The 22,249-nt window shown below is 46.3% G+C and overlaps 1 protein-coding gene across 1 annotated transcript in view; it reads right to left on the bottom strand.

Annotated features, from left to right (window-relative positions):
* The window catches only part of fat4 (FAT atypical cadherin 4), a 105,365-nt gene that overhangs the window by 42,620 nt on the left and 40,496 nt on the right, over positions 1-22,249 (bottom strand). The window contains 3 exon segments of the mRNA XM_069169447.1: positions 1,830-2,180; positions 2,840-3,101; positions 9,192-9,323. Of these exon segments, the coding sequence (XP_069025548.1) occupies positions 1,830-2,180; positions 2,840-3,101; positions 9,192-9,323 (745 nt within the window).

Raw genomic sequence — 22,249 nt, 5'->3', positions numbered from 1 at the left:
ATTGTTCCACATCTAATCGTTCGATATTCTGTACTGTGTTGGATCGAGGCTCTTTATGCGCGTTATCAACATCCATTTCCGCAAATTGTGGACGCGCAACAGCTGGCTTGTTTCTTTTGTCCGCCGAGCGGACGGTCCATTCATGCAGCGTGACGGATTGCTGTCGAAAGAGAAACACCGCTGCAAACCACTTCCCTCAACTGACAACAAAAAATGACGGAAAACCCCTCGCGATCGAAGCGTTTATTTAAATGACATAATAACTGCACGATGACTGAGCGGATGGATGCAGCAAAACTATCTATCCTTGAAATCTGGCCTCATCCGCAGAAATGCCCTGAAAAAGAGGGGGGTGAGGGGGGGGAAGGAGGGGGTTAAAATGAGCTTAAATTGAGCGTCTGTAATTCAACTCAACGGGGTATTCATGTGGAAAACATCGGCACCTTCCCACACTCCGGAGTGTATTTACAGTACACAAGTAATCCCTTATCAAAAGCCGGAGAGCCGCTTCCATCCGAGTTTAGGCTACACCGTCCGGAGACAAACGTCCGGGGGTCGAGGGGGGGGTGAGGGGAGCAGGGTCAGGGCTTAGGAAGTGCTAACAATGGCGGCGTTTTATTTTGACAGTGGAAAAACGGGCAGCTATATATCTGGGAGGACGGCGCGGTCAGATCATGTGGACGGCGGAGAGGAGAAGCCAGACTCCGGTTGAGAACCAGGCAGCGCGTTTTCCCAGGAATGTAGGTCACAATAACCACATTAGGCCCGGCCGAAGCGGTAATTACAGCGGTGGAGCGCAGCGGTGGCTGTTCGAACACCGCACGGCACTTCACAAAACACGAGAAAAAGCCGCCACCTGAAAATTCGGAAAATAACTCCACGGCCACTTAATCACACGTTGAAGACGTTGTATTTCATCGAATCGTTCACCGCGCGGCTCAAAACTAAAAAAAAAAAAGAAACATTAAATGTAGGCTTGAGAGCTTCTCTGTAACCGACTGTCATAACACAGTGACAGGCCGACATTAAATTAATCTTCTGTGGCCAAATCACGCTTGATTTACGCACTATGATATTTCTTAAAACGTTCACGCCGAGCTGGTTTTCCTTAAACATATTAACACGTCAGAGATACCGCCGGGACTTGATTTAACAGAGGTTTCAAGAACAATTTTAAAGAGCGGTTTTAGGACATATTCCTCGATCATTATTGCTAAATGTTGCTAAATATAGTCGTGGAAAATCCCCACAGAAAGTCATATACTATATATTTTCTTATTATGTCTGATAAGTGACGTTGATTGATGATCAAACTGTCAATTAACTTTACAATTAAATACAAATCTGATAATGACAAACAAAATAGATCTAATGAGCAAAATTGCAAATAGAATATTTGAATTTTAGCAGTGATATCCTTAGAAAAATAATGAAATGAATATACTGAGAGGACTGAATGGCAGGCATCAACAATCATATATTTATCAGTGCATGATTGGCTGATACAAGTTTATTCAATATATTTTGATATCACCAATATATGTGGGCAGATATGGAAGGAAAATGGTTTATTACTGGCTACTTGTTAAAATACAATTGACCCTTATTTGGTATATGTATCATATTTATTCAATATAATATGCACATTATTAAATTATTCTTGAATTTTGTATTGAAATAGAGTAACTTTGTTACCAAACTTGTCATTTTCATCATAAAATATGCTGTCATTATGAGCAAATCTGTGGCAAATCTAAAATAGTGACAGCGACATGGACACAAAACGTAAATGATTACCACCTCCCACATAATTCCTCACATGTACGTACCGTCATCGGCATCGCGGGCCCCGACCGTGACGACGCTGGATCCCGGCGGCAGACCCTCCGACACCGACGCGCTGTACGCGCTGGCGTTAAAGATCGGCGGGTTGTCGTTCACGTCCAGCACGTTGAAGTACACTCGGACCGCGCTGACCTGCCCGCCGCCGTCCCGGGCCCTCGCCGTCAGGATGTAGTACTGCTGAGTCTCGTAGTCCAGCGGGCGCGTCACGTTGAAAACTCCCGTCACGGGGTTCAGCAGGAAGGTCTCGTCCTCGTCGTCGTCCTCCAGCGAGTACGTGACCTCCCCGTTCACCCCTGAGTCAGAGTCGCTGGCCAGGATCGCCGCCACGATGGAGCCTGCGACAGCCAAAGGCGAGAAGTTACGACTTTACGAGCTCTTGTAGAACAAAAATGTCTGCAGGGGGTTATTAGAGCGGTTTATTAATATCAGGAACTCGGCGATTGTGCCGCCAGATCCTAAAATAACCGAATTATTGTTGGAACCCGAAACCTTTTATTGGTGTTCATTTACCGACGACGTTTCGGTTCAACTGCTAATCAAACAGCTAATTATTATGCGTTTTCTTAGTGCTTCGCGTGATGCCGTTCCTGACACCGCGTCCTCCTCCTTTGATTTCCAGACTTTCCAGTGACTGACGTGGCGAGAGGGAAAAAGCAGCTGTGCCAGGCACATGTCAGTATTGTTGTAAATCCTACTTGTTGCTGATAGATTTCCATATAAATCAAATCTCAGTTACCGTCCCTTTGACCCACTAAAGTCTTGATTTTCCCCTCAAGGAAGACACAGAGGCTTTAGGGAAGCTCCAACTCTCACAAAAGAAAAAAAAAAGTCAAATTCGTACGACAAAGAAGCTTCTCTTTATAATTCGAGGCCGCTGATGATCTTAACAGAGCCGTCCAAGTCCGGCCCGAAGGTAAAACATTCCCCGAGTCTTACGACCTCAAAGCCGTTCTTCGCATTTCGTGCGTGAACGCTTCGTTTTCGATGGCTTTACCTGGCGCCGTGTCTTCGGGGATGTCGAACGAGTACGTGACGCGGGAGAACTTGGGTGTGTGGTCGTTGACGTCCTTCACCGTGATGTTCAGCCTCATGTCGGTCGACTGCTTCCCGTCATCCGCGCGCACCAGGAGGGAATATTTGGAACGGCGTTCCCGGTCCAGCTTCTTGGTGGCGATCAGGTCGCCGGACTCGGGGTCGATGCGGAAACTGTCGTCGGCCCCGCTGATGATGGTGTACGTCACGAGAGCGTTGGGACCCTAAAGGATGGGAGGGAGGAGTGGGAGGGGAGGGGGAGGGGGGGGGAGAACAGTAGGGTCACGATTCGGACTGATTTTGCAAGGAAAGCATGAATTTTCAGCAGTAAATCTGGATGTTTTACAGCACAAAACCCCCCCAAAAAAACTGAGGACAGAACAGAAATGCTGAGTCGACATTTTTGGTGTTTATTTTCGGAGCCAGGAGGGTCGCACGTACTTTGCCGAACTTTGGTTGGAAAGTTACGTTCTCAGGACGCGGGAGAGGAAAGCGCATCGTTGATTACAGGCATCAAAGCGTCCCCTTTCTCTGGGAGGAAATCAGATCGTCTACGACACGTTACGCCCGTCACGCATCCAGATCAAACTACCTGCTTGTCCGGCATGAATGAAACCCTTCACGGCGCCTTTCTTCACGGAGACACTCCGGAAAGAGGAGGCTCGTGATTTCAAAAGGGCCGTGGAGCAGATCACAAACGCACACAAGAGACGAAGAGAAGAGACGAAAACAGATTACATCTGCAGCGTCTGACCTTCGTCAACGTGAAACGAGCCTCGAGCTCGATCCGTCTCATCAAGTCGTTCACGTTGTTCACTCGGCCTCAACGGGATTATCTTCTTAAAACGAGAAATCAAACTAGGGTCAAGTTTTTCCAGAATTTGAAGAAAGAATAAGACGGAATAGGCAAATCGCTGCGCTGCGATTACGACGACATTGTTTGGGTGGATTTTCTGATTTGCTCGAAAAGACATGCCGCGGTAGGTTTTAAACACAAAGCACCTCCGTACAGATGAAAGGACATTTTCCCCGAGGGAACACGTGTCATTCGCGACGCCGAAGAGGACCGGTCACACGAGACGGAGGACGAGGGAAAGAAAGCTGAATGAGAACATTCAGGCGAGACCTGCACTTCATCTTTGAACTTTTGGCTGCCGCGGTGTTCCTCTATAAATGCGACTAATAGATCGCTCGCTGCCTCGGACGAGTTGAAGCGCCGTGACGCATGCGATCGCTGCGGCGAGAGAGCGAGAGAGAGAGAGAGAGAGAGAGAGACAGGGAGGGAGCCTTTGGAAAGAGGAGAGCCGAGTGGACGAGTGAATGGAGGCCGACGACAGAGCTTGACGTTTATATTTGTGCCGGGGACAATGAGAGATCAGACAACTGTCTCACTCTGTGTCTTCTGCCAAAAAAAAGAAAAAAAAAAAAAAGAAGAAAAAAGCAACATCAAAAAGCTGCTGCCGTTCGGCGAGGTTGAAGCGAGGGCTCCGGTTTCAGTCGGTTAAGAGCGAAGCTAAAAGAGACGCTTTCAGCTATGCCTGATGTTTGCGTGATGCTTTTTGATCCCGCCTGAACAATGGGAAGGCTTATAAGGGGAGGTGTTGCGTCGAGACGGTTTTTATCTGCATACCGACACGTTGAGCGTCCCGGCGGACGATGTTTCTCACATGACGAGCTGCGTCTTAAATAAACTTTACGACAGCGCTGTAGCGTAACGTTACCCGGCTCTCACTTCTCATTATATCTCGTTCCCGAATGGAGTGATTTCATCAAGAGAGTTGAGCAGATGAAATTTTATTTGTAAAAATCGGGAACAGAGGCCGTTGAAATGCTTCAGAAAGTCTGCAAATATGAAGTAACGATTGTTTCTTTTCCCCAAATATTTGACACAAAATGCAACGTGCTCTCTCTCCTTAAGTTTCAGGTCTATTGTGAACTTATTGCTTTCTCCTTTTTGATTTTCAGCTTGGTGATAATATGTCAAATACGTATTTATTGCTGCCTCCAAGTAGTTAAAAAAAAAAAATCCATTGGTGTAGTTTACATTCACCATTTGCCACAGCCACACTGTTATCTAATGCTCACGCTCGTGGGATTATTTTCATGACGGCGCATTATTTTTGAAAATGACAACAACAACAAAAACAAGACCATAAATGCAGTATATTACATGTTCAAATGCACGTAGCTTTCCTCAGTAGCAGTCTGGGGGAGTTACGCAGAGAGCTGGCATCCTGCCAGCGCAGGAATGAATGGTAAAAGGTTAAAAACTTGAGCACATGTGGAGTCAGTATTTGACTCATTTTTAAAGTTCACACAGTTTGACCAGATCTGAGGAGAACAATTTGTCTGTCACAAAAAAAACAAGTTAAAAATGATCTTTTCTACCTCCTGTCTGTTTTACAGACGTTGTGCAGAATGAAACCGGCCCGAACATGTGGCCGTCCGTCGAAAGCTTCAGACGGAGTCAATAACGTGAGGCTAAGTTCTTATCTCTTTCCCGTGGCCTGTTTTTTTTTATTTTTTATTTTTTTGTTTTTACGACAAATAAAAACCTCCGTCTTCTTGACCTCGTGTCTCATTGCATTACCAGAGACTCGGTCTGAGATCCAGGTCCAGTAAAAAAAACAAAAACGAGGAGGACCGAGCGAGGAGGTTCTTGCTCATCGAAGGACCCTTCTGTCATCAATCAGCGGCTCCAGATCTGGCAATCCCATTAGCCACCCGGGCCTCGAGTCCAGAACCCAACACCCATGGTTTGCCAATTAATTTTTCTGATCGGGTTCAAAGGCAGAGCAAGGAAGGTGGGAGAGGCCGAGCAAGGAGTCCAACCGGGCCGCAGTCCAACACTCGCACATACCTATATGAATTACGGGCACCGGCGAGTATTTACACACCTATAAAAGTAGCTTAACTCTCATTTCAGTGCATTTAACTTCCCCGAATTGTCCCGTCTCTTTATCTTTACAAGCAATTCAGATCTTACAAACAACGCTCTTCCGCACCCGACGCTTCTTGACCTGTCGACCTTCACTCGAGAGCACGACTACTTTACAGCTCTCCAAAGACGCGGAGGGGTTTGTTTGGGGAAGAGGACCGACCAATTAAACAGCAGCGTACCGGGGAGCGAAGCGTACCAGGCTGGAGCAGAAGGAAACTCATTTAGCAGATGAGTGGTTTTCGGGAGCACGCCGTCCCCCGATGAGAGGTGCGAAGCAAACAGCGCCGGCGGTGGGAGGGGTAGGAGGGGGGGGGGGGTAGGAGGGGGTGGGAGAGTTAGCCGCCTTCCTGAATGCAACAGCGGCGACCGAGCCAGCCGGCCAATCATAATTCATAACTCCAGGACAACAAGCAGTGTGCTGTTACTGACATTAAAAGATATACAAAAAAAAAAAAAAAGCCCCTGAAAGCAGAGGGATGATCCACCCGGTGGCTCTGCCGGTGTTTAAATGTGCAGCAGGTTAGTGGGTTTTCAAGGCCTCTGGAACACATTACTGTTCATTATGAAGGCTGCACTTACTTCCAGGGACCTCTCTTAAAACCCCTATTGTTGCATTTTTCTTCATTCCTCAAGTTTTTTTTTTTTTACCTGTGACATATTTTCCACATAAGGTCAGAATCCTAATAAAACACTCGCAGTTTCTCCAAAAGCACACACAAAAAAAAAAAAAAAAAAAAAAAAAAAAAAAAAAAAAGGCTGCAGATTTTTTTTTTTTTTCTAAATGAGGTGAGAAACATTTTCAGAGGCCTAACTTACATTCGAAAAAGGGGCAAAGTTTTATATTGATTTGCTTTCAACCCTAATGCCACCACCCACCCACCCTCCTTTTTTTTGGGGGGGGGGAGGGGTTGGTGGAAATGGGCATAGCAAAAAACGGATGCGTAGAAACAGCATTTTAATACCCTCACACATGAATCCCACATGTAGCACTGTTAAAATTGGATGGGATCATTATGATGTCTGAGTTCAGCCCCGTCAGCTGGCCAACAGCTTGCGCTCTTGGCTGCCTCTCACTGGCTCACACATGTGGCTTTCTCAACACGGGCTCCAACGCGTTCTGTACGCTTAATGTCAGCGCAACTTAAGTTTCCTGCGTAAGGATGTGGGCAAAAACACTTGGCCGGGGCTCGTATCTGGCTCCCAGCGAGAGCTGGAATGAAGTACAGGCTTCTATTTAGCGACCTATTCATGGCAGCGCTGAAGTTTGGAGTAAACATCGCTAGAATCTGTAATTCCTAAAAAGGCTTCTTCTCCATTCCCTTTAAGTGTCCGCGTTTTTCTTTTTCAGTCGAGTCCCCCCGCTTGGAAGCTAAATGTGACTCGTCTTGAATGAAAGCTCTTTAGTTGGATTGTTCTTATGTGCACATCGGCGCCTGTAAAAATGAATGCTTGCTTTTCTACTAATGACTAAAAGGTTTCAGGTTACGGACCGCAGCTCGGGCTTACAGGCCTCTGAACTCTCTAGATATGAGGAAAAAGTGAACAACTGCGCCGTTTGATTTCAATACCATATGCTAAACCTTTCAAGATCAAAACTGTGACTACTTTAGCTTTGAAATCAGAAAATCATCAAATAAGGTCCTCAAATCCTCCCACTGAAAAAGGCCGACCCACCTCCAAGGTCTGAGATTTACAGTCGATATAGTATCCCGATAAAAAAGGAGGCACGGCCAGAAGTGGGACTTTCTACGACTTTTCTCACATTCGGAGAGAGGAGAAAGGAGTGAGGCAACAGCTGTGCAATAAAAAAAACGTGTGGCCTCATAAGTTAACATTAAATGTGAGTCCATATTCCCTCTTTCTAATCTCTCTCTACCCCTCGACGGCCGGCCTTTTTTTTTTTTTTCCGTTCCTCTTCGACTTGTGTCCTTTGGCTCGGGCGACGGACCGCAGACCTCTGAGATGGCGGCGGGGCCTGCGCTTTGCTCACTGCAGGGTTTAATGTCCATATCCTGCCGAAAGCAGCTGAAGATGGAGCCTTTCAGAAATTGAGAGTGATGCCGGTGATGTAATGTGAACTACGGGGGCCGCCGAGGGACTGTCAGAAGCGGCGGGGCGAAAAAAAAAAAAAAAAAAAAAAAATCAATCGATTGGTCGCTCTCCTTAATGCCGGGTGACACGAACGGTCTAAAAACATGTCCGATAACGTCAACACGGGAGACCAAAGGACCATAAATGGAGACAGACTGTTATAACCTGATGATCTGTATGTTTGTGGTGCTGCGGCCACTTTGTGTCATCTAAGATCACAATTTCATGCAGCCAAAGGCAGCGTCTTCAACCACCTGTGAAAAACACAAAGGTATTTTGGCCTCATAAGTGACCAAAAATGTTATTTTTGCTTTACGACTTTTTATTAAATGGCTGAAATTGGCCACTCTACTTCTCATATCACGGTTAATTTGAACAAGTCCTCAAATCCAAATCCATATGACTGTAAAGATTGTTTGTTTTTATGACTCACGGGAGTGTTTTCCAAAATCAGCACCTGTGGTTTGGGAAAGTTAACGGTTTAGGTTGAAATAATGACTCGAACTATGTTCTGTGTTTAAGTCATTACTTCCGTGAAGTTATCTTCAATTGATTTTTTTGGGGGAAAAACTTGGTTTTGTAACTCGTGGCTGCAAACGGGAAGCGAACATCGTTCTCCAGCACCAAAGTCTACGGTCGTATCGGACCATACCACCTAAGCAGCCATCTCCTAACAAGGACAAACTCGCATTACATGGACTTCATCTGAACCGGGTCACCTCTCCGGGACGCAGGATTGTCATTATTTATACGACCACTAGAGGTCACTTCGCTTTAAAATGGAGCTGTGGGTCATAATAAAGGTGCTTAAGGAGGATTGTAGTGGTGTCAGGTTGGTCTCAGCCTTTTAGCAACCCGTGAATAGGTATGATATTCTGCGCTTTATTGGGTTTATTATTGCAGATTGTGACTTTAAATTTGGAAACAGTAACAAAAATGGACGCTTACTAACTTTATCATGACCAGGATACAGGCAAAGTTTCCTACCGTGGACTAAATACATTTTCAAAAGCTTTTCTGCCCTGAATATTTGCAATTTTGGTCTGAAAATGGTCCAGTGTGAAGACGCTAAATGTCGACTCCTTTTTAAATTTTGACAGCTGTGTTGGACTAGAAAAACCCATTTGAAGCTACAGCGGTTTCAACACCGTTGGAACAGAAATTTTGAGCATATTTTTGATTCCCTCCCAGGATATCTATTCTGAAAGCAGCGGTGTGGAAAACGGGCAAGGAAAAGTACAAAAACACTGTCAGACAGAATAGAAACTCGTGGAGCCATTACCTCGTCTGCATCCGTGGCTGTTAGCTGCATTATCTTGAAGCCATCTCCGACGTTCTCCTCGATGGTCACGTCAAGAATGTCATTAGGAAAAATGGGCGGGTTGTCATTGACGTCCTGCAGCGTGATCTCCACCTGCAGAGGAAGAATAAACACCACAGTTTCCATTAAAGCTCTGCCAAACTGCTCCGGTCCGCCTGCTACAGCTGTTAAGTTCACTGCAAAGAAAGGAAGAGAAAAAAAAAAAAAAAAAAAAAAAAAAAAAAAGTGTCCATCTTCTTGAATTTCAGAAGATGGAGAAGCTGTGCTAGCGAGGGGAAATTCATCATTCCCCGACTGCAGAGAGGCCGGCGAGGGAAAAACTGTGAAATTATGAAGTGCGGTGTATTGCCTTGAAAGGTCAAAAACAAAGTAGACTGAATATTGTTTTATCCAAAGATCATTTATTTGGAATAAGTCAAAGCCAAAATGCACAAGCTATATTTGGTTAGCTGTTCAATCAAGATCTTCTGACATGTTTTGCTGTATAAAATTTCAAATATTTAAATGTGCAACGAGCAGTTTGTTCAAATGGACCGGAAAGCTGAAAAAGAGACGACAACATTTGTTTGTCGTGACATAAGTAGTCGTGGAGCAGTCGTAGTATTGGTGCTGCTCCAGACACCAGTTGAACCCACATGTTTTAACAGCCATAATCTAACATATCTCCAGAACTGCATTGTGGGTCGAGGGTAGACCTCATGTAGCCCACTGCCACTGGAAACTCATGGAAACTGCACAACGTACAAATTGACTTGAGGCTCTTTTCCGTCGAGACCTGCAGAGAGTGTAACAGTAGCGCAAACTAACTGCAGCTCAGGGAATTATGATTTTCAAGTCTCAGAAAGCAAAATAAACACACATTACAGTAGACCACAGACCCCCCATGTGGATAAACTCTGTCCCGTGTAGCGAGAGACTCGTTCTGATAAATTAAATTTAATGCACATGCAGCAGTGGGAAGAGGGGAAACCTGTGATTAGATCAGATGTTGGTATAAATTACGTGATTTTCGAGTAAATCAAGGTGACGTTTAACCTTTTGTCATTTTTACACAGGACCACGTGGAGCAAACTTATGGATCCCCAACGATTCGTGGTTTTATATTTGGTTTTGGATAGGTCGTTAGTTTCAATTAACCCGATCAGATTCTAGACAATCTCTTCTACACAACTATATGAAGATATCTCTACTGACAATATTTCATGGTGAGAAGACAGAGACGGCAAAGACAAATTCATTTTTTTTTTTCCTTCCTATGAAGGCTAATGTAAAAAAAATATTTGTATTATCAAAATAAATGGTGAAAGGTTTCGGCTGTCCTGAAAAAAAAGCAAGATATAGCATGAATGGTTCGACACTATTATGACCAAGATATGAGCTTAGAAGTGAAGGTTGTGAAATTACCCTGAAAATAGCAACAACAAAAAAAAAAGCTTAAAAAAGCTGTGATTTTGGGGGCGTGTCTGTTTGATTGACAGGCATGTGCTGCAGTCAGGTCACAGCTATCGGCGGGCGGTGCGTAATGTCCTTGGGTTGTAAATCAGATGGAGTCAGACCCACCGCCTGCTCCTCTCCACCTCGTCCAAATACGGTCACTTCTGACTCCAAACCGCTCCGAACTAGCAAGGTGGCGCCGGCCAAAATCAGAAAATCGAGACTTTATAACGACTGTTCACAAACCAGCGGGTGACGTCACCGTTGGTTGCCGTTTGGCTTCAATGTGACAGTGCCCTGAAGGACGGAGCCAAGTCCGCAAAGAAATGATTTACCCAGTTCGGTGTGGAAAGTAACTCAAACGCAGACTACAAAACCAGGCCTCATCCTCCAACACCAGCGGCCATCATCTCAAATGTTTGACAAGACACCCCCCCCCCCCCAAAAAAAACCCCCCCAAAAAAACATCAAACTACCTACAAGAGCAACAGAAATAATAAAAAAAATGTGGACACAAGCGATAGTTTATACTACTTCACGGGACAATAAGAAACAATAAGAAATAAGAAAGAAATAAAGTTGGCTGTCCAAACATCACAGGGAAAGTGGAAACCCTGGAGACAGTGAGAGTGAAGACATTTATGGTTTCAGATGTTCTGTGTCTGCTGTGGCGATATTACATTTCCACTCCTATCCCACAACTTAAACTGCCACCTCCCTCCCGCCTCATCCAACTAACCCAAATATGCATTTCAAAGCCAGTAAACATGGCTCACTTTTGAATCATAACAGACATTTTGCTGCGCATTCTCTGTTTATTGCTTCTATAAATATGGAAAAGCCGTGTTTAAATTCTCCAGTGATAGGATCTCCATTAATGTTGACTGTGATTATGGTAATTTTTGTGCCAGGCATCACAAGATGTCCCCACCTCTCCCTCACAACCCTCCTGTAACCCACACAGACGAGTCGAGATGAAATAGGAAATGCGGTGGGTGGGGTGGGGGGGGGGGGAACAGTTGTCAAAAGTCGACAATGAGCCGCAGCTTTTTTCGAGGTGACGAGAGTTTCCCAGCGGGCATTTGTGGAGCGCACAATGGGCCTCAAGGACGTATGACCACCGAGGTGGGGGTGGGGGTCAGATGCGGCGGTCTATTCATACGCAGCTATTGACAGGAAAAGCAGCCTTAACGTGTCCCGCAGATTCTGCTCTGCAAACCAACAGAAGCAGGAAACCCTTCGAAAACAGCTGCCGCCGATTCGTTTCGGAGAAAAGCTCAGTTCATTAATGATGACCCAGAAATTACGTTTCGGGGGGGGGGGGGGGTTGGAGGGGAGAGAAATGACTGAAATGGTGTCACGGCCTGTCTGAATAAAACATGCTCTCTCCTGCTTACTGCTGTGACACGGCGAGGCTGACTCCGCGCGAGGTCACGAGAAAACCTCATCAGCGAACGCTCGTTCATCTGGACGTCGTCCCACCTATTGAAACTGAGCTGGTGTCCGCCCGTCCGTCCGCCCGCCCGCCCGCGTGAGTGGAGATAATTACGGAGGAACGAGACGGATTATGTCCCGGGCACCGGCGATGCAGAAGTCGGCATAAACACTCGACTCGACTCGCGCCCGAGCCGAGGGACCGGGGCAAAGTCAACAAACAATGAATATTTATCTCCCGCCCCGCGTGTCCCCTTGATGTGTAAATAATGCACGGCCCACTTCTGAGGAGTGAACTAATTAGGGTAGAAGTGCAGTTTGGAGAAATAATTACGCCTCACGCTTCCAGTTTGCATTCCCCCCCCCCGGGGACGGCAGCGTATCAAAGAGCTTTGGTGAAAAATTCATCGGAAGGAGAGGAAGCAAGGTCAGGCGAGGGGGGGGGAGGGGGGGGGGGATGGGCGAGGGGAGGGGAGGGGGAGGGCGGGGGGTAAGAGAGGGTTTTGTTCCCTCGTACCTGTCTGCGGGCGTACGGCGGCGGGGGCGGGCAGCGGCGGACCCAGTTGCCGCGGCCCCGGGGGGCCGCAGGTGAAACACATTAGTTTACAAGGTAAAAGATTGTGTTTCACGAACTACTGTTTCAAGTTGCAGGTGCTGCTAACCGGCTGCCAGGGTTTTATTATTTATGGGGAGGTATGAATGATTCACGCGTCAAGCCGGGTTCCTGAAGCGGCTGTCGATTATGAGGCCGTAAGTGATGGAAAGGTATTTGTCCAGGAGGCTTCGGCTGGAGCTCGTACTTCCAGAGATAAATTAAGTCTTGTCGCTAAAAATTCCCACAGCCTGCGTTGATATACGCGGGAATGACAGGTGGGATTATTTAGATGTCTGAGCTCGTGTTATGTAATCTAGTCTCCTCTCTCGCTCATAAAATGTAAATTGAACAGGCCGTTCCGCTCGAATTACAAAAAGACATATTTTTCCTGAACCTCCCGCTCGTCGAGCCGCGCGGGTATTTGTTTTAATTTTTATGCGCCGAGGTTTTGAGAAACGTCCTGCTGCGGCCCCCCCCCAAAATAAATGCGTCGCAGCAAAAGCACGGGAGAATATATTTCTGCCAACTGAACAGCAAAATCATTTCAGATTTTTTTTTTTCACCTGACCGTCGGGGCGAAATGAGACGATATCTTTTGAGTATTTTGGGGGCGAACTGACCCTTTAAAATCATACCGACCCTCCGCGTTAAACCGTCTAAAAAAAACAGAAGCAAAAGTAGACGCGAGTAACAGAAAATCCCCAAATAATTGCACCGCAGTGAGAAGAAACCGGCGTTCCCGGTGAAGGTAAAAACATCACCTGCATCCCTGAGAGCAAGAAGAAGAAGCCACCCCCCCCCCCCCCCCGCATCCCCACCTAAAAAAAAAAAAAAAAAAGTGGAAGTAGCACAGGTTTTTCATATGTTTCCCACTTAAAAAACGTCTCATGCTTGCAGTCCTGCCAAGTCGGCTGCAGACAGACAGACAAGGAGGGAGGGGAGGGTGGAGGGGAGGGTGGAGGGTGGAGGGTGGAGGGGAGTCGCTGCAGGAGCAGGAGATCTATTACTAGAACACGGTCCCGTGTAGGCTGCGCACATATTTTGTCGGTTACCGACTCAGTTGTTTTTAATAACCGAGAGAAGAAGGCTGATTAATTAAGTGAGCGATGGTTTGCATGAGTAATACGGTGCACGCTCGCTCCGTCCAACGCCACGAACCTCCGAGTGGAAAAAAGGGTCAAATTCACATCATTAGTACGAACTTTTCTCCCCCCCCCCCCACCCCCCCCTAAAAAAAGAAAAAAGAAAGCGACCTCTGAGTGCAACTGATGCAACAGTTGGCCTGTAAATGCTGACATCATCTGATCGTAAAAAAAAAAACAACCAAAAAAAAAGAAACACTGGAGCAGGGTGCGCCTCCTGCAGGAAACAATCATTTCAAAATGATTAACTGTCTCATTAGACGCTGTTGACGACTCGGGGGTCAAAGGTCGGGGGAAGCTCCCGACTTCCAGCTCTCGTTATATACTCGGTCGTCTTAGATTGAACGGTTCCATTTTGCATCATCTGCTTTTCTTCCCCCCCCACTGATGTGCTCGAAGCCCGCGTTTAAAAAAAAAAAAAAGTGTGATCACAAAGCGATCCGGCATACAACACTTCATCGCCGAGCCAGAGCCAGAATCGCATGCTGTTAAAAGAAATTACTCAGGCTTTTTGGCCGGGTATAAACACTGAAATGGCACAAAAGGAATTTTTGCAATGCCGTAAAAGAGTCGACACCAAAAAAAACCCTTTGAAACTCGTTACAATGACGTACGATAAACAAATGAGCACAACTAATCAAATGTTGAGGTGCGAAGCGGCGTTTGTTTTGCAAAGACACGGCGGTTATCTGAGGTTACGCTCGGCGGGACGCTCCAGCCGGTCCTCGTGCGGGCTCAGAAGCGAGGGCCGGTACAGTTTGGGCCGGTTCGCAAGAGTTTTCCGACAGAAGCGGAAGAATTCGAAGGCTAAACTTTGCTTCGTTTCCCGGAGAGTCTTCGCCGAGCCTTCTGGTGTTCAGACGGAGAGGTCGCGACCCCGTCGAACCGCCGACTGGAACCTTCGAGGGGCCGCGCCCGTACGGGTCGGCGAGGACATCCTCAATAATTCCCACAGCCACCTTCAACAGAGGATCAAACTTCCAAAGCGGCATTCTGGAAAAAAAAAACCCAAATCATACGTTCACCGCGCTTCCTGCTCTGTTTAAGGGGCCGCCGTATTGTGTGATGGAGTCTGTCATCCGCTCGACTTCGGGAATGGATTACCCACCGTCTAGATGAAGCCCAGGCCCCGCGTCTGTGTTTGACTTACTTAATCTGAAAACCGTATGGCGTGATCCGCGCACGTCTGATGAATTCCCCGCTATGAAAGAGGAACTGTAAAGAGGGACCCGGGCGATAGGAGGCCGCGTCCGAGACAATTCATTTCCCGCGGCTCCAGATACCAGCAGACAAAGGCCGTCATTATTTCACTTCATCTTCGCTTCCTCCTCTACCTCTCCTCGTGGTCGTCTCAGCTGTTTAGACAGACCGTCGTCGACTCTCGGCTCCAGATTTATGGAGCCGGAGAAGCCGCGGGGCTCAGCGGGTCGAGGATATGGCTAGAAGTGCCATCCCGTGCTCCAGTTTTTTTGTTGTTTTTTGTTTGTTTTTAACAAGAAAGGGAAACGCAACGAAATAATTAAGGGCGAGGTCAAGCCGATCTCCCTCCGCACGGCTTTCTCTCAACACGTGTGCGATCGCGAACCGCCTTCGATCTGTCAAACAAAAGCCTGCGGAGTAATTCGTCTTGCGACCGCGGCCGTCGGGCCCGGCGACGTGCGAGCGCGCTCCGGAGGCAGGAATTTGAGCGTGCTCGGAGACGGGAATGTTGCCGGGGAAAAAGCAGACAAAGCTGGACGCCGGCCAAACCTCAACGCACTGCGAGGGAGAGAGAGAGAGAGAGAGAGAGAGAGAAAGAGAAAGAAGTCAGGATGCGATCATCCCCCCCCACCTCCCAAAAAATAAAAAAAAAAATCCCCCCAAAAATCTTCTGCAGGCCCGTGGAAAGAAGGAAAAAAAACAAAACAAGAAGTTAGAGGAAAGAGACAGACAAAACAAAACAAGTGTCTGCAAACACTCACGAAGCACCTCGGCCTCATGTGACCAACGAGAGGAGAGACAATGTCGGACAAGTGGTTTCAATAAAGGGGATCGCAGTGCTCTCGGCGGACCACTTCACCAACTGTTAAAAGATTGTTTGTCTACAGACGGGCCTCTTCGAGCCTCCGGCGAACCACTCGCGCCAAACGAGGTTCCCTCGGAGAGCTCTCTGCCGGGACGTGTAATCCGACGGACCGAGGAACCGACGAGGTCATCATCCGAACCTGTTGACATCTCGGCAACGTGGAAACAGGTCGAGATGGATTGCCGCTTTTTTTTTTGTGGTTTTTTTTTAACGGTCCGGGTATCCGGCGCAAACTGAGGAGTTCTTCTTCACTGTGAATCAGCCGTAACGTGTTCCCTGTTATTCCTACCTGAGAGAGTCAGACGGAAAGTTGAGTTAGACCTCGTGCGAGATCAGAGCAAGAGCTAATGGAGGCGAGACGAGATTTAGCTCTCCTTGAAGCTGGAGCACAATTCAAAGCCATCATTGAAATTACCATAGCCGCCTATTAAACGCAGCGCGTTCTGTATCTCTGGATTAAAAAGGTTAGAAGAACATCAAAACAACCCTTTTTTTTTTTTCTTTTTTTTTTTTTTTTCCTCCGCGCGAGATGAAAGCTAAAAAACAAAATAATTAGCCTATTTGTGAAAAGTATGCTTTGAAGATGTGGAGAGAAATGTATTTTGTTTTTTATCAGTTGTCTGTCTTTTTCTTTTTTTCTTTTTTATTTTAAAAGGATTTCTTAAAAAATGGACTCTGAACCGTAGCGGCCGCCTAGCTCTGATTGCTGGTGCCACCGAATCTGCGTGACTCTACGGCCTTATCACGCAGCTCTCTCCGCAATTACCGCCTATTATGGCATTCAAACCACACAGACCATGGAAAGGAGAGGAACTGAAAAACAAAAGGGCTTTGTAATTGCACCTCAAAATAGATCAAAAACACGAAGGTTTTGAGTTTTTTAACAAGTTCGGATAAAAAAAAAAAAAGAAAATCTAGATCGTAGCAGACAACAAGTACAAGTTCTGTACCATAAAATATTCTGCATGTGTAATATCACTTCCGAAGAAGCAAAATAATGAACTTCTTTGACGTCTATCGGCTGCGGTTCGGTTACTTCGCTTGAAAAAATAATTCCCATTCAAAGGCTCATTTGCAGCTCCCAGATAACAATGTCATCTTTTCAAGCGCTGCCCTTCTCTCAGCCTCGATGACAATATATGTTCACGAAGGATAAAGAGGTCAGAGGAAAGTTTCCAGGCCGTACGGTGAGCGTGTAACCCTTCGACTGATAGAAAAGGAATGAATCGGGAGATACGGGCTTCGAGCCTTCAGCCGACAGCTGCGGCCGAGAGCACATTTCGACAGTTTAAACTCTTTACCGGCGTGACGAAGTCGCGGTCGGTGCCACCTGGACCACTCGCCGACGTTCAAAATAGAGCGTGCGGGTTCATACGTCGGCAATTTAGCGCTTTTGAAAGGACCGTTCCTCACCGTAAGCACTTGCACTTCAGATACACGAGTGTCTTTCGCTGCTCGAGCTTACTTCATGGAATATTATTCCAGTACCGAACAGCTCTGTGCTTAAGTGAAGGACTGATGATGTGCAAAAAAAAGTTATAGTATTGTCTTCTTCCAAACGCCATTTTGAGGTGAGCCGTCGTAAATGTAATATGCGCGAGACGGGCAGATTATTCCGCAGACTTCACATCGGTGGGATTTGAAGCGAGGAACGTTCGATCGGAGTGATGCACGGCAGATATCAGGCACCTTTCTCCAAAGCCAGCGTCGGTTTCTGAGACTTCTGGAAGGACCGCGGGAGGCTTTAAAGACTATTATGGCATCCATTTCAAACTCGCTGTCAACCAGTGATGAATGCACGAGATTTACAGGCGCTGGAGGGGGTGGGGGTTGGGGGTGGGGGGGTGGGGGGGGGGGTTTAGACACTAGCCAAAGGATCTCTGGTAGGATTTGACCTAATTATTAACAAGTCACATCTGCGATGACATCCCCGTCCCCCCGTCCCCCCCCCCCCACCTCCCTCCCCACTGTGCAGAAAGCTAATTCTGTAACCTGGAAATCTAGGTTAAACAATTAGACTAATGTAATCATGTGTAGGTCTGATATGATTATCAGTTCGTCAGATCTGATTCCCATCGTGGTTGCTGATGCGGCTGCGAGAACATGAAAGGCCGTGTTGATCCCAGACTTTGCATGCTTGTTAGTGAGAAGCGTTTTGAAATCTCTTCTGAAACGTCTTATCGAGTGTGGAAAAAAATACAAGATCAACTTTCAGGGTTTCCACGGTTGAAATATTACTAAAAAAAAAAATCATTGCTTTTGCACGTCATTAAGTTTTTTTTTAGTTTTTTTTTAACCGCGAACGAACCGAAGCTGAAGATTTGAACAAATATAATGAATTTCTGTTCACCTCATTTGAACACGAGCAAGTGGAGGACTCAGGAATGTACAGACAGATGTGTGTGTGTGTGTGTGTGTGTGTGTGTGTGTGTGTGAGGGGCGGTGTAGAAACCAGCTTTAATCCAAAACAGGAGTTGGATTGTTGTGTGAAAAGCTTCAGGCACCCCCTGCAGCCCCTGTTTATGTGGAAAAAAAAAACCCCTGAAAACATTAGTGCAAAGGAGCAACAGAGTGGGGGGGTGGACAGGGTGCGTGTATAAGTGTGTGTGTGTGTGTGTGTGTGTGTGTGTGTGTGTGTGTGTGTGGACTGGCGGGGGGAGGGGGGGGATGCAGCGGCTGACCTACGCTCCAGGAGGAAACCCGACTGCCACGCAGGACCACTGCTGACCAAATGAAAAAAATATAACACGGGAGCTCGAGTGACGATTCGGGACGACGGACAGAAAAGTTTGGATTTCACAGCTGCAAGCTCGTCGCGTTTTGATGCCGTTTGATGCTCCTGTTCTCGTGCAATGCTTCAATTTAATGACATTTTTTTTTAATTTAATAATTTAATAACGACGTTGCGGTGAAACGCCCGATACTCTTCTCCGTGTCTGCGCGTTAAGTAACGGAGCCGGAGAGCCGGGCTGAAAAAAAAAAAAAATGTCACCAGCAGATTATTGTTTTGAATAATATTGGACTTACATTTATCATACGGACAGATATGCTATATAAATAAGCTGGTTTGCTCGCATGTCAGCCACGGTACCTTCTGTCCTCACTAGCTACGTTAAGAAATGCCATTTTAAAAATAGCATCTGATAGAAAGACCACCTTAAATCCAGCTCTGGAAGTGTGCGCACCACATATTTCAACTCCTTCGTCATTCCCGATCCAAGAAAATACCAAATATCCGTTTAGCGTCGCCGTCACGACATCTATCGCTCTTTTTTTTTTTTCCTCTTTTTTTATTTTTTTTGCCGCACTTGTACATCTGCCGCCGTCATTTAGGCCTCAGCAGGCAAGAAAAACCTGATCTGAAGCCAATCTGACGGGCAAAAAAAAAGAAAGAAAGTGACGGAGAAATGTTGATGAATTTAACATGAGGTAGCGTAAAAAAAAAAAAAGAAGACTTCTGCCAAATAACTTGACAATGAGGGACAGTTTCCCCCCCGGCCGAGGCCATTCATGGAAACAGACCCGGAGGACCGTGAGGTACCGCTCCTTTTTTTATTTTTTTTTTACTCTTTCTCACAACACACAGATACAAATGGACAAAAAAAACAATGCCAACCGTGCACCAATCACACGGCAGGCGATGACATGCTCATTCATACATGTGCGACGCAATAGCACCCCCCCCCCTCTCCGTCCCCCCCGCCGCCACCCCATCGCACACATACCTCCGCAAGTACTTCCACACTGCAAGGAGGTCTTACAAGGGCTCCACATGTTTAACTCTCTCTTATTATCGTGAAGATGGGCCTTTAAAGAAGTACCATCCATCTTAATTAACAAGCCATTTGTATGCACTTCAGCCCCTCAAGACAAAACAGCATGGGAAGAAATCCTGTGGCCAAAAGACGCATTCTGGGCCTCTAAGACATCATTAGCGGATAAAAAAAAAAATAAAAAAACCAGAAAAAAAAAACAACAACTTCTGCAGTCTTCCCATGTTGCCTGCACATTTCATTATTTCTCCCACTGTTCATGGCAATTCCCAGTTTCATCCTTTTTTTTTTCTTTCTTCTTTTTCTTTTTTTTCAATGGATGCGATTCCAAAACTTTCTCCGCGGAGGAAAAAAGAAGCCTTTTCGCTTCTTCCTTTCCTTTTTAAGTTTCAACATAATTTGAGGCACTCTCGTCCTGATTTACATCAACGGCTACGCCGTCTGTAAAGCGCACAGTGTCGTTCGGCGGCTACCGAAACGAGAGGAATATCATTTCTGCCTTCAGACGTCGAGCACAAACAAACGTCGGCCTCGATCTGGTTTCTCTCACCGGTCGCGCGGCTCGACGGGTTTTGCAAGAAGAAGAAGCTGTTGAAAAATCACTACTTTAAAGTGGCTCTGCTTTTGGCAGATGTCTGGCTTTTTCCTGAAAATGGTCACTTCGCCGGGTGGTGTGTGTGCCAGTGTGTGATGTGTGTGTGATGTGTGTGTGATGTGTGTGTGTGTGTGATGTGTGTGTGAGTGAGTGCATGGGGGTCTTCCCAATCGGGCCTCTGTCTGCAAAACAAAAAGGAAATGTTTCAAAAACAGCCTTATGGGCAATTCGCTGCCATTGCTTTTTCTTTTTTTTTTTTTCTTCTGTTTTTGTTTCCCCTTTTGTTTTTTTGCTTTTTTGTCTGGCGGCACGCTTGAACGCAGCCGAATGACCGAGAGACAATCCGTCTCAATTCTGCTTTCAGGAAACCTACAGAGACTATTAATTGTCAACTCGTAGAGGGCCCCATTGACACCCCTCTGAGAGAGGAAGCAGCTCATTCTCCGAGGCCTTTTCTTTCTTTTCTTTCTTTTCCTTATCCTCACTGTCCCTCCCTCCTTTCTCTCTCCGTCTCTTACCGCCGTCCATTACACCTTTCAGGTTTTTCTCCGGAGGGTTTGGAGGGTCAGCGCGAGAGGTCACGAGGTGATGATTAATTCCTCGGAGCAGTTGCGTCCCTTGGTTACTCCGGGGGGGTCAGAAACCCCCCAGTTCAGTACAAGGGGGTGTCATTTGTTAGTTGACCTCTCCTGCAGCTCTGACATGTATTTTGCGCATCGGGAGGAGAAAAGACGAGAGCGAGCAGATGACTTCTGTTCTTTATTTCTATCACTTGTTGCTTTACATAAATCCTCCAGACTTTTACCCCAAAAAACGAGACAGACTGCCCAGACAACAAGTCTTGAGGGTATTTGGGAATTTGACAGGAAAAAAAAAAAAAAAAAAATTACTCAGACAACAAAAGAAGACACGCTGTCCTCCTCCTCTTTTTTTTTTTTTTTTTTTTTTACTTGGGAAGTGAAACCAGCAATCACTCAAACAAAGGGCTCCTTAAAACAGTGAACACCAAAGTCACCGAAAAAGTTGATGTTTACCGGCGAGGAAATTGTTTAGTCTGGCGAACAATCGCAACAACAAAAACAAAAAAAAAATCAAACGTCATTATCAATATCTGCGGTAAACAACGTGGACTCTGTATCCAAAAAAGTCACTCCACACCCGGGCGAACACACAAACAAACCCCGGAGAAGTTACATATTAATTCAACATTTACACAACATTTTTTAAACAATGCGTCCGAAGAGGGAAAAGGCGGATCGTTTTCTAAATCTTCGCGAGATATGTTTAGACTGAGCGGCTTTCGGATAACACAAATACACCAAAAAGGGAGGCGGGGAAGTGGGTAGGGGGGGGATTTTTAAAAAATTTTTTTATCCTGAAACAACGTTGTAAAAATCAGATCTGCATTTATTTTTTTCCTGCCAAGTGTTTGGGACAGTTTTAACGGGACGTCAACGACGACAAGACAATATTTACCCACAAAACTGTCAGGAGGACTTTCATGACTTTTTTGTTTTTGTTTTGTTATTTTTGGTGGATTCGGGGCGGAAAAAAACCACCACATGCAATGTGAATAAAAAAATAAAAAATAAAAATCGAAATATTGGTGTGTCAATGCAGGAGGGAGGAAAAAAAGAAAAACAAAAAAAGCTTCTAATGTCTAAGCTGGGGGGGGGCGGGGGGTGCGTCTGGCTGGTGTCAGTCAGTCAGTCAGTTCAGAGAATTGGATTTAAGAAGGGCTGCGGTGGGGTAAAAGGGCTTACAGTGTCACATATGATCTGGTCAGCGACAGGAGCAGTCACCACCTCTTAAACCTCCCCCCCTACCCCCTCTACCCCCCCTCCACCCGCCCCATCTCTATCCATAGCTGTAGACCCGGCATGCATGGACGACATCAACCACTTGGCACGATGGGACAGAGAAAAAGAAAGGGGGGGGGCTTAGAGAGCTGGAAAAAAAAAAAAAAAAGCGAATAGCAATT

The sequence above is a fragment of the Embiotoca jacksoni genome, unplaced genomic scaffold (genome assembly GCF_022577435.1).
Source record: "Embiotoca jacksoni isolate LCO1_2020_lvr unplaced genomic scaffold, fEmbJac1.0.p SCAF_45, whole genome shotgun sequence".
NCBI classification, from domain to species: domain Eukaryota; kingdom Metazoa; phylum Chordata; class Actinopteri; family Embiotocidae; genus Embiotoca; species Embiotoca jacksoni.
This window is presented reverse-complemented; position numbering and strand designations above follow the sequence as displayed.